The 12914-nt window shown below is 42.8% G+C and overlaps 2 protein-coding genes across 3 annotated transcripts; one reads left to right on the forward strand and one right to left on the reverse strand.

Annotated features, from left to right (window-relative positions):
- The first annotated feature begins 313 nt into the window (after window positions 1-313).
- LOC310774541 (uncharacterized protein) lies at window positions 314-10135 on the forward strand. Of its 2 annotated transcripts, XM_083634630.1 has the most exons (16): window positions 314-468; window positions 1236-1343; window positions 1713-1788; window positions 3082-3238; window positions 3735-3780; window positions 3925-3983; window positions 5089-5124; window positions 5223-5275; window positions 5597-5729; window positions 6959-7152; window positions 8401-8446; window positions 8975-9040; window positions 9173-9232; window positions 9355-9440; window positions 9771-9865; window positions 9958-10113. In XM_083634630.1, exons 1-16 carry the CDS (start codon window positions 432-434, stop codon window positions 9990-9992), a joined length of 1287 nt encoding a protein of 428 aa, XP_083490756.1. In that variant the 5' UTR covers window positions 314-431; the 3' UTR covers window positions 9993-10113. The 2 variants fall into 2 exon arrangements, with proteins under 2 accessions (XP_083490756.1, XP_083490755.1); XM_083634629.1 differs by having other exon boundaries at window positions 9771-10135.
- A 129-nt stretch (window positions 10136-10264) lies between these two features.
- LOC310775111 (histone H3.3A) lies at window positions 10265-12695 on the reverse strand. The gene is made up of 4 exons (XM_083635201.1): window positions 12611-12695; window positions 11614-11751; window positions 11160-11313; window positions 10265-11061 (listed from the first exon to the last, which is right to left on the reverse strand). The coding sequence occupies exons 2-4, from the start codon at window positions 11739-11741 to the stop codon at window positions 10933-10935; spliced, it is 411 nt and encodes a 136-aa protein (XP_083491327.1). The 5' UTR covers window positions 11742-11751; window positions 12611-12695; the 3' UTR covers window positions 10265-10932.
- Window positions 12696-12914: the final 219 nt, after the last annotated feature.

The raw sequence follows: 12914 nt of genomic DNA on the forward strand, positions 1-12914 counted from the left end.
TCATAGGCGACCTTTCCGCGGAGCACCTGAGCCCCTGAAGGCTTTACTAGCTCGGCGTTTCCGCTTAACTGCAATTTAGAAAGAGACCACTAGATGGAGGCTAGAACCCATGCAGTTCATCATACCCGTTCATGCCTCGATGCATTCCATGTTTAGATCATGTCTAATACAATTATGGAATAGCGTTAAAGGGCACGGGCGTTGATAGCTCCTCGCCCCAACAGGTGAATCTTTGATCATTTTAGCGGTTTCGTAGGGTCAAAAGCAGGAGAAAGTGAGCTTGCAGGCAGGTAGCAGATCGGGGATGTCGGTATGCTGTTATTGATACACGGAAGTGGGTGTACTAGTGCGTGTTGTCGAGCTAGGTGTGTTGACGTCGTGGTGTCACTGAGTGAGTGTGACAGCTTCTGATCACAGCTGGGTCTCACGACATGGCACCCAAAGATCCTCTGCTCGGCACTCTCAAAGGTAAAAATATATAATATGCTATTGGTTAATCGGTTCGGAATTACATAGGCACTTGAAGCATCGCGTGTGATCAGACTTCTGATTGTCATACCATTTGGATCAATTAGTTTTAATTTTCCTGCTACAAGCATCCTGAAAACACGTTTAAACAGCATCTCTCATACCTTTCGCATTGTCTGTTGGCTGTCGCACACACAAGCTGTGGGCTCATCATGCCTAACCTAAAACAGAATCTCAAACCTTTTCATATCAAGGACCTCTAATTTAGTATTTAATTGGCTTCTTTAATGAGTGTCTTTTAGGCAGCCCACACCCAGCCAGTGAGGTTGAAACGCGTTGCGTTTTGTGCCCCGGTTTATTATGGAGATGTACATTGTTTGTTTAACTGTTGCAGTAGACATGTACTTTACTTCGTAATTAAAACTTTCTCTATGCAAGAAGCTCCTTTTTCTCTTTATTGTTTCGTGTCTTTTAGACCCAAACATGAGAATATTTTGTATTGCTAGATATGATTTTGTCCAGAATTCCATGGCTATCTGTATAGAGAATTAGAGATAATGAAAATGATCAATAGTCATTCTTTTTAAATGCTGAAATTGATCAATTCATCAGTTTGATGAGGACCCCCTGGAACCCCTTCATGCCCCCCCCCCCCCTCTTCTGGGGGTCAGGGAACCCACGTTGAGAACCACTGACATAAAACACATCATATCAGATAGCAAATAGACTGTCACACAGACTTACAGCAGTGTTTTCTCCGCTGCCAGTGTGTCTGCTGAACCTGCAGGCGGATGGAGAGCTGGTGACAGACTCCAGCCCTCACCTCTCCTCCTGCTGCGAGCTGCTGGAGCTCATCCTCAGGAAAGGCCTCCAGCGTGAGTCATCATCCGAGTAATGTTTGCATGCACCACACTCATATTTTATTCATGTCTTTTGCATGCATCTTACCGATTCATTTTACAGTCAATGATCTTATCCCATGTGTCTCACACTGCAAAAAAAAAAATAAAGGAAAACATTGAATTCTGTTTAAAGATATGTTGTGCTGTTTCTGTGTTGTTGACAACAAATATCTTGCAACTTGCAATATTCTGTTTCAAATTAATCTACATGTGCATATTGTGTGTGTGTGTGTGTGTGTGTGTGTGTGTGTGTGTGTGTGTGTGTGTGTGTGTGTGTGTGTGTGTGTGTGTGTGTGTGTGTGTGTGTGTGTGTGTGTGTGTGTGTCTCTCTCACTCCCCCAGAACCGGTTCTGAGTCTGGTACACAGAGACTACTGGCAGTGTTTTGAGCAGCTTCCCCACCAAGATGCCTGTGGCAGGTTGTTAGACACACACCGTGACAGCAGCAAAGCCTAGATATCTGGGACATGTTGAAGTGCTGCCGAGACAACAAAAATCATCGATTTCAATCAGAATCAGAATCACTTTTATTGCCACAGTATGCAAGTTACATACGAGGAATTTGTCTTAGTGTCTGTATGCAGCGTAGCGGTCAGGTCTGATTGATTGATTGATTTTTATTTGGATATAAAGACAGCAAAATCCAAGGGATGTACATGTGAAAGTGCAGATATTTATTTCCAACATGGTCCCTGGTCTTAAAAACAGGACATACATGTGCAGGTCAATATACAATGTACAGGTCAATATACAGAGATCATGAAGTAGGATGTTAATAGTATTTATAAAACGGCTCTCTCAAATCAAGCAATCTGATTGGTTCACAGCCATTGTATAATTCCAGTAACCGAGTTCAATAACCCATGGCCATGGGTTATTGGTTGCCATGGCAACTCTCTTACTAAAAGGCAGCTCTGCGCTCGAGCTCCGTGTTGGGCTTTCCAGAAAGCTCTCAGCTTCTCAGCAAGCGCCAGGATTGGCCAATGTCAACTTCAGTCTCCAGAACGATCCAATCAAATCACCCGCACGTCTATCTTCTTGCTAGAGGTCCCGCCTTACAGTAGTGTCAAAACAAAAAGCTACTCGCTTGCAGCCAGACGCATGATGGCGCAACTCTCTTAGGCTTTGGTTACCTCAAAAACAAAATGGCGGAGACAGCTTTCAGATCCTTGTGAATCGATCTTCGCTTATAACTTTACTAATACTTCCCAGAAAATGATGTTTTGTACAAGAATAGACGCGGGCTAATGTCTTAACCCCTCTCTCGCATGCCCTCACTCTTAACACCGCATTTCTAAATAAGACGTAACGTTACTTGGTGTCGGCATACGGCTCTGGTGTCGAGCTTTGCAAAAAGCTCTCAGCAAGCGCCAGGATTGGCCAATGTCGACTTCAGTCTCCAGAACGATCCAATCAAATCACCCGCACATCTATCTTCTTGCTAGAGGTCCCGCCTTACAGTAGTGTTTCAACTGACTCTATCAGAATACGATGCCAGTCGGACTTATAGTATTATTATTATTATATTATTATACTTGGAAACCGTTTTATAAAAGCAATATAGCACTCGAGCAGCGTGTGTTGTGGAATTTATCCCGCTGATAAGCTGCGGCCTCGTGGGATAACAGCTTATCAGCGGGATACAGTATATTCACCACAACACACTTGCTCTCGTGATATATTGCTTAATTAACACCCTGTCTGTTGTGCAGGCTGTGTGCTGTTTCTCTGCCGCTGGAACGGGCGAGAGTGTGCGTGAAGCTGCTGACGGCTCAGGGCCGCGGCCGCTACCTGCTCCGGCTGGCCCTCGTCCGCAAGGCCCTGCCGCAGTTCATCACACACCTGCTGCACACGCCCCGGATCTTGGAGGTCCTTTCTAACTCTCCTTTATATTTCACTTTATGTCTTAAGATACAGTTCTGCCATTCTAAAGAATGGCACTGATACAGCGATTCCAGTGGTGGAAGAAGTAGTCAAATCCTAAAAGTAGCAATACCATAATGGAAAAATACCTAATTGAAACTATTAAAAAAAGCCCTGTGTTCAAACTTTTACTGAAAGTAGGTTATAGAAGTATTAACAGTAAAATGTACTTAAAGGAGAATTTAATCGAAAAACAATGCTGATTTATTTTGCACATGATCTCACACATTTCTGAAACCTGTAAACAGTTTTGCAGACATTCATTTAGTTTGACAGTTATTCAGAGTTGATATGAGTTAAGTCCTCACTTTAGATGAGGTCACACAAAATGCTTAATTAACAACTACTAGCTACCTTAACTAACAACTAGTAACTTCCTTAATTACATGGGTTGGGCCTGGGGGAAATACTCAAGTATATTTAATATTTGTCTCTTTTGCAGTGGTACAGCAAGGATACCTCGATCCTCAGGAATGAGGAATATGTGGGTGAGGCTTTTTACAAGATCGGATTGTTTTCACTGAATACTTGGCAGTGGCTTAAGCCACGAAGGAAATTGTTGTCATCAGGTTGGTGCTGGCAGAGTCCACCACCAACACCAGTGCTGATATGGAATGTCCTTCCCCCTCCAGAGCCCTTTATGTCACTGCTGCTGGTCCTCTCTCAGATGGAGTTCAAACTGGACATGGAGGTCAGAGCAAATATCTATACCAAGAAAACCTACATATAGTTAAATATATAGCACCATACATGCAGGATTTCACAAATGACCTAGCAGATCAATGCCAGGTTAGGTTAGGTTAGGTTAGGTTAAACTTTATTGTCTCTGGGTGGGGAATTTGTCATGGGCACAGTACTAGGGCTGGGTTCAAAAAATCGATTCTCCGATTTTTAATCGATTTTCATTTTAATCCTCGATTATCGATTCATATGTCCAGAGATCGATTTAAATTTTTTTTTTTTTTTTTTTTTTTTTTTTTTAATAAACAGGCTAAAATATTATGCTGTGTGTGGTAGTTGAAACATAGTTTCAAGTTGACGTTTAATTATGTTTGTAGTTGAAACAAAAACATAAATACTGTAGGCTACATGAATGGAAATGTTTGATCATTATTAATATCTACTTTTAGAAATTATATAGGCTGAAATCAAATCACTGTGCATAATTGTGAAAGTGTCTTTATTGACAGATGAAAAGGCTGTTATTTACCCTTTGTCACCACCTGGTGAGTAAATATATGTGTAACTAAAACTAAACTAAAAATTGACAACAGGTCTGCAACTTTTTTTCCCCATGTATCTACTTGGCTGGTTGGAAACCCCTGTGTTACATAACTGGACAGTCATGTAATTCAGGGTACAGCTCAAAAACCACGTTTTGGTATCACTAACCAAATCAATATTGAAAATTGATCGAATTGGAATCGAATCGAATCGAATCGAATTGAATCGAATCGAAATCAATCGATTCGCAACCTTGTGAATCGGAATCGAATCGATTCTTGAAATTTGAACCAATACCCAGCTCTACACAGTACACAGTTGCTTCATATAAAACATTACATAAATCACATGACATTTTACACAGTGTTAGGGCTTAAAAAACACATAACAAAGGACCTTTTACATTGACAACATAAGGGCTTAGCCGTGGATGATTATTATTATCATTATTATTATTATTGTTGTTATTATTAAGTGGGCCTTAAGTGAGTATATATGCTAGTATTTTTCACAAGTAGGCAATAAGTAAGTTTATATGCTAGTATTTTAATCCACAACATTTCTCAACACAGAACTGCAGTTTTCTGGATGAGAGCTGGCTCCTACCGGTAAGACACATGACTAGTTGCAAATTGATAATGAAAGCTCAACAATATAGAATGTGAAGCACAGTCTGCTGATCTTTTCTGCATTGTTGTTGTTCCAGGTGTGTGAGATATATGAAGCTGTACCATGTCGGGAGGTGGGGATGGTGCTAAGGTTTGTATCCTTTACAAATATAGTCGATTTCCACTGAATGTGTTTGCCAATATATCAGCCCGTGCATCTGAATTCAGTGCACTAGTAGCGACAGTGCGGGCTGGCAACAGCAATGAAAAAGGTGTTGCGGTTCCCGAGCGTGGTCCCCGATAAACGGATGAGGTAAAGTTTTGAAAAATGGTCTCACTACAATGAAACTGCTACTATGGGGACTAACATCATCACACATGAAGACAGTTGTATTATGCAATATATAGCTCTATACTTCCCCCTGGATCATCACTTCTCTCTCCCCCTCTCTCCCCCCCCTCTCTCTCTCAGGTATCTCAGTGGGCGGGTCTTTGTCCTCGACCTGCTCCCTGGCAGTCAGGCTCAGGTAGACGAGTTTGTCTGCCCCGGTGATGTCATTGATGAGATCAACGGAATCTCCCTGAGGAATTCCAAGAATGGGCAGGTAAGAAGATCCTCGCGAGACTGGAGTCTTGCATACTATTTACTCTATCACTAAGTGATGTAACACAATAGTGAGTCGACCTGTATCTAGTTTCTGAAAGCTTTTATATCTGCTGTTCTAAACACCTGCTTTTAAAGTGATAATCTCTTAAAGATTTCCGTTTTGTTCTCTTGGGCGACACCTATGGCAAGGAGTGGTAATTGCAGGTGAGATGCAAACAGTGTTGCATTATGTGACATCAGTTTGTTGGGCTATAGTAACCACCAATAATGCTAGCAGAGACCGGAAAATATGTTAGTGTTAATACACCTGTCAGTGCCCCTGACCAAGGTACTGGCAAAAGAACTGGAGTTGGTCCCCGGGCGCTGCACTGCGGCTGCCCACTGCTCCTAGTTCTAGGAAGGTTCCTAGTAGAGGATGGGTAAAATGCAGAGGATGAATTTCCCCAAGGGGATAAATAAAGGATAACTTAACTTAACTTAAAAAAGTAGCTTGTTATTCTACTTCACACAAGAGTTTTTGGGAACCTACAGCAACCTACAGAGTGAGTCTGTAGGTCATAAAAAGCTACATCAAACAAAGACGGAAGTACTTCAAAATAAGGCTCTATATCAAGAACCTATATCAAGACGTGTTTATTGTAAATTTCATGTTTTTGTAACAATGTTGCTCTATAACTAGATCCTTTATGTTTTATTCAATAATTGAATGTACTTCCGGCATGATTGTATACAGTATAGCCGTCATTTCTGCCTGACACAGCAGAACGCTGAGGAGGGCCTGTTGGCTGAAACGTCCGTTGCTGCTCCTGCCCAGATGAGTCAATAAACCTGTCAAAGGACATTTGGTGTGCTGGCTTTTTCTCACTTCTGAACTCTTTGCCTTGCCTTGCACCCGAGTGAGTTTTGATCTGTTTTTGAGTGTGAAACGCGAAAACACGGCTCTCTGATGTGAAAGGCAAGTGTTTTCGCCCTCATCCTGTCCACAACGCCCTTATTGGCCACCGCGCTATTTCAATAGCACTCTATAACGTTGACATACACGTATATCTAGAAGCGTGATATGAACGTACAATGCCAACATTTTATTCTTGCACCCAGGCTACTCGTATACAACCAGACCCTTGATAAACCCCACGTGTTTGTATAATTGAGAAACCCCTTTACTCTCATCATTATATTTGCATTCCCCTGATTTTCAATTTGAAAACTTCCTCCGATCTTGCCCAGGCAGGTGTGGTTCTGTCCCGGCTGAAGGGCCGCCCTCTGTCCATGCGCATCCTGCGGTGGCGGGACCGGGATGGCATGGTGTACCGGCCCCTCGTCAAGCTGCTGCGGGCTCTGAGGCTCGGCCCCGCTGCGGCCCAGCAGCCGGCTAGAGAGGAGCGGCTGCCGGCCCCTTCACAGTGCCTCAAGGAGGGCAGGCAAGTCGCTCATGTACCTCTTCTACACAGGGCCGTCTTTCGCGGGGCCCAGGACAAGATGATCTTCACAAGGGCCCCCCCCCCACCCTTTTTTGCTTTTTAGGGGGCTTTTTATTAGACTAGGCATCTCGCGTGCTACGTGCTCGATTCCTAGGCTCGGCCTGCAGCTCGCCAAGCTGGCCCTGCAGCTAGCATACCCGCTAGCTGCCGCCTAGCTGCTGCCTCATAGCATACCCGCTAGCTGCCGCCTAGCTGCTGCCTCACCCGCTGCTCGGTGGCTGCGTGGCACTCGAGCAATTGTGATGTCACTGATGTTTACGTTAGACATTGTGAAACCATCACTGATGATGTCATAGACATTGTGACATCATCATCAGTGACATCATCATCTATGACATCATCAGTGATGTCACAACCTTTTCACGGGGGCCATTTTGTGTTGAAAAAGCAAGGTAAACACAGGTGCAAGCAAAACAGTAATGAGGGTTTCCAACTTCCACAAAATGTCACCCATGAAAAGGGTCTATTGTGACATCAGTGATGATGTCACAATGTCTATGACATCATCAGTGATGTCACAATGTCTATGACATCATCAGTGATGTCACAATGTCTATGACATCATCAGTGATGATGTCACAATGTCTATGACATATCAGTGATGATGTCACAATGTCTATGACATATCAGTGATGATGTCACAATGTCTATGACATCATCAGTGATGATGTCACAATGTCTATGACATCAGTGATGATGTCACAATGTCTATGACATAATACATGTCTTGTTACACTATAGAAAACAGTGGAATTATGTAAACAAACTGGCATTTAAAGGCTTAAAATTCTGAAAATGATTAAAAACGTGTTATCTATGATGAGGATCTAGGAAAAAAATAACTTCTTATTAGAGGTGAGGGATACTCACACTTATATATATGGTTAGGGGAGAAAAATGTCCAAAAAGCTAAATGTGTAAGACGAGGGTTAAAAGAAAGAGCATAAGTAAATATATTACAAGAAAAACATCAGCATAAGACCGCCCCAGGGGGGGCCATAAAAAAAAGGCCAACCCTGATCCAGGTCCCGGGACAACTGTATGGGTTGTCCCCCCCTCCCCGTCGACGGCCCTGCTTCTACCTAATCTGACCTGTCTGAGCAATCGGTTAATAATAATAAACAAGAATATGACATCTATTATGCTGTTTTGACATCCAATGAGACACTGAACCACCTCTCCTCACAGGATTGTGTACATTGTGCAGTTCTTGGGAATGGCAAACATTGGAATGGTAGATATTTGTTTTTGTATTCTAATTTGATGTGTAGTAGGGATGTAACGATACACTCAACTCACGATTTGATACGATTCACAATACTGAGTTCACAATACTATTTTCTTAAAAAGAAAATACAAAATGAGATTGCCGACAAATTAACTAATTATTTCTTAGACGAAAACCACAAAATATTGTATTTTTTCGTATCTTTTCTTTATCAAATTAAAAGACGCCTTTTTATTTCTGGGGTAAGGTATAACTGCAAAACACAAACTTTGCACTGAATGCCTATTTTCTTTATTTTGTCAAAGAAAAACCGAAAAAAGCATTGCGATTCATTTTTCATCTCACAGATTTTAATCTTCACACATGTATCCATTTTTAACCGTCTTGCAATGTATTGTTACATCCCTATGTGCTCCCAGTAATGTCGATTACTGTGTATTTGAGGCGTACTTCGTGGTTTTGTGTCAAAACAAACGCCATCCTTATGTCTCCCACAACTATTGTGCACTGACAGCTACTCTATTCTCTTCCTAGTTTGGAGGCAAGGAGGTGCTGCAGCACGCAATCCCACAAGTGTTGCGGCAAAACCTGCCTAGCAAGGTAGTAGAGCCGTCCCCCCGCCTGAGGGCACACTGGCCCTTAATGGATTTTGGGCACTGTTGTCTTTTATTCTGGGACACACCTGATCCTTAATACCACCCGTGCACTCAATCGGTGTCGTCTGTCCCACAGGAGGTGCTCTTAGACATGAAGGAGACACATTTGATATGCACTGAGAAAAACAGCAAGCTGGTGAGTAGAAACAAATGGCTGTGTTCATTCATATGCTATCTTGTGACCAGGATGAATGACGGCAATAAAATGATCCTGTCATAACATGCCAATCTTCTTGCGTCCAATTTGTTTTTCTTCAGGAGCTTTTCCAGCATCACTACCCAGAAATCTCATGTGTAGGGAGGTTTGATCAGCTAGATTACACAATATTTGCATTCTGTGTGGCGTAAGTATTTTGATTTTAATCTCCATACTGAACCTTACATTTAGTCTGCCCAGAAATATAAAGCACATGTAAGCATATACAACTTTTTCCACAAATAGCAAAAAAGCATTTTATTCTGTCCATATCATGCATGCACATGTCACAATTGGCCTAAATATTTATGTTGCATATTTAGTCATGCCAGACCGGGGGTTATCTGGATGCTCTGCACGCTTCTGTCGCACCCCCCTATAGAGACATGGTGGTGGTGGTGGTGATGCAAGCCATCACACGTTTGTTCATTGGCTGGACCCAGATGTCATCTAAGCACATGATTGGCTCTTTTCACAGCAACTCCCCAGAAACTCCTCAGTCAACAGGCTTCTGCTGTGTGGCACTGAGAGCCAGCACGGTCAATGAGTGTGAAGAAATTGTCTGCCGTATTGGTGAGGCTTATGGTTTAGTGATTTTTGCTGGATTTAACCATCTAGATGTCAGAAATGTTGTCACTTATCAATTCTACTTGCTTTCCTTACAGCTACTGGTTTCAAGCATACCGAGTGGTTTGTATGACAAACCACTATACAATTCTTAGTTAGTCCCTGTACCAGGGATGCAAAGTCATGGACAGTGAAAAAGGTGACAGACACAAAAAGGAGTTTCCATCCCTCGAGTGTTTTACATGTGATGTGTTGTTGCCAATTAACTGTTGTAAATATACAATTAACTGTTGTAAATATGTATATATTAATAAAAAAAAAGCATAATAGACCACATCCTGTCTTTGTGTACTGCATGTATACTGCAACTGCACACTTGTAAAGACTACAAAACACAACTTCTTACTCGTAAAGACCTTTAATAGAAAGACATGTGACAATACTTCATAAATAGTATTAAATGTAGCTGCCAAGATTTTTTTTATGTTGGAAAAATAACATGTAAAAAGCAGTCCAGAAAAATACAGGGGGGTCCTGCCATGCTCCTTGCTGTTGAGTGTACAGTGTGACTGTATAAACACAGCTGTTGAGTGTACAGTGTGACTGTATAAACACAATAGCTTGACACTACAGTACAGACACCTGTTGTGCAAGACATGCTGGCATACTGTGGAAAAAGGGCAGATGGATGAAGGAACCCTGGACCCCCACGGAAGATGTGAAGAATTCAGCCTCTCAAAGACTCCAGCCTCATCTGGAGCTCCGATACCCACAAGGAACCAAAAAGGACTTTTCACGGGTGGTAGGACATCCCACCAACCACCGTTTACATGTAAAAATGACCCATTGTGGAGCCAAGTAGATATTCCTACTTTCTACTGCACACCATCCCCCCCAATTACCTCAATCTGAATTCAGGTTTGCGGAATGACTGATGCATTTGTCTCGTTCTAAAATACATTACAAAAATCAAAAAGAAAACTGTAAAAATACCCAAGAAATAAAAATGTCCACAAAAATGGTTAAGTACGATAAATACGATCATTTGTCTTGCCGATGCTGCCACAAGCCACTTAGGCCCTCTCTCCCCTTATCCTACGGGCCAGCTGGATGTCCTTGGGCATGATGGTGACACGCTTGGCATGGATGGCGCACAGGTTGGTGTCCTCAAACAGACCCACCAGGTATGCCTCACTGGCCTCCTGTTAGGGGGGATATACATGTGTAAGTGGACAAACTATAAAATGTTTAACCAATTCTAGTGAACCCTCAAGGTGACATTCCATTACATGTAATTTACCTGAAGAGCTCCAATGGCAGCACTCTGGAAGCGCAGGTCAGTCTTGAAGTCCTGGGCGATTTCTCTCACCAGACGCTGGAAGGGAAGCTTGCGGATGAGCAGCTCTGTGGACTTCTGGTAACGACGGATCTCCCTCAGAGCCACAGTTCCAGGCCTACGGCATAGGAAACGGTAATTAGCAAGTTGCTAATGTGACAGCATTAGCACATCACTGATGTCATAGACATTGTGACATCATCGCTGATAATGTCAGACATTGTGACATCACTGATGTCATAGCCAGTGACATCACTGATTATGTCATAAACATTGTGACATCATGATGTCATAGACATTGTGACAGCAATGTTTGTTTTTCACAACAGTGCCACTAGTGTCATGCGATTCAAATTTCTTGATGATGTAATGGCAAATATACCGTATTCATTAAACTTGCAACTCAAAACTACTGTACCTGTAACGATGGGGCTTCTTCACTCCACCCGTGGAGGGTGCGCTCTTCCTGGCAGCCTTGGTGGCGAGCTGCTTCCTTGGCGCCTTTCCTCCGGTAGATTTACGGGCGGTCTGCTTGGTACGGGCCATCTCTCACTATCTGAAAACACAAAACTGAATATATAAACGGCATAACCATAGCAAAGATCTAACGTTAAATCAGCCACGCAAAGAAAGCGCGATAGAGATCCAAATCAGAACTGGTGAATTAAGAAGCTTGCTAAGCTATAAGCAGCATGTTAGCCTCCAAATACCCCTCCCCCAAACAAACATTCACCACTGGGAGGCGTCTGGTTTGTTCCAGTGCGCTCCCTCCACTAGCCAACACACCCCGCCTTCTACCAGCAAGGCCTAAATAAATTGAAAGTACTGCGGCGCGCAAGAAAGACAACATTAGCGTAATTCACAAGTTACAAAATGTTAAACTCGTGCTGTATTTAACGTTACATGGCGAGTTAGCGTTAGTAATGTTAAATTAGGCCCACACCAACCAAAACACAATCACCGACCAAAATGTCCAACACTCGCTGCCGAGCATCTGAATGGCCTGACAACACTCGCTTTTCCACTTCGCCATTTTCACATTTGGGTCAATGCACCCCTTGGCGACATTCAGCTCAATGATTCAGCTCCAGCATTATACATTATCACCGGTTAAGTAGCGATAGCTAAACGTTACGTTGGTATACGTTAACTACATGGCAATGTTCGCCCCCAGAGCTAAGGTTACAGCCGACTTTCGAGTTTTGATTTAACTCGAACCTTAATGTCGGCGACATTGACGTTCAGATAGAGAACGGCAAGACAGATTCCATTGTTCTATTTTTAGCTAACAGCTAACGTAACGTTAGCTAGCCAACCTATTACCAAGCTAGAATACACGAGAAACAGAAACCCCGATTCGATAGTACATACTAACAGTTCACATACATTCTCTGTATACCGTAGAGTATATTTACCTTCAGGAAAGCGGTTGTTGTCAATGAAAACTCTCGGGTGACTGCTTCTCTATCACGACGACTGTGGGGACCCGGGTGGGGATTGTGACCTATTAATACTTTACAGTGACGTCATGCATGTAGACAACTACACTCTCATTGGATCGTCTTCCTTTCAGTCAAATTTTAATGGCCGCGGCCAGTACAGAGCACGCCCCTACAGAGCACGCCCCCTGGTTACCTAGCATAGCCTAGCCAATGCAACGTAAACTCTATGTTCTCCGTCCATATTATCGTCGTGTATTGTTTTGTAATAAGAAAAGGG

The sequence above is a fragment of the Poromitra crassiceps genome, assembly GCF_964638095.1.
Source record: "Poromitra crassiceps genome assembly, chromosome: 4".
NCBI classification, from domain to species: Eukaryota; Metazoa; Chordata; class Actinopteri; order Beryciformes; family Melamphaidae; genus Poromitra; species Poromitra crassiceps.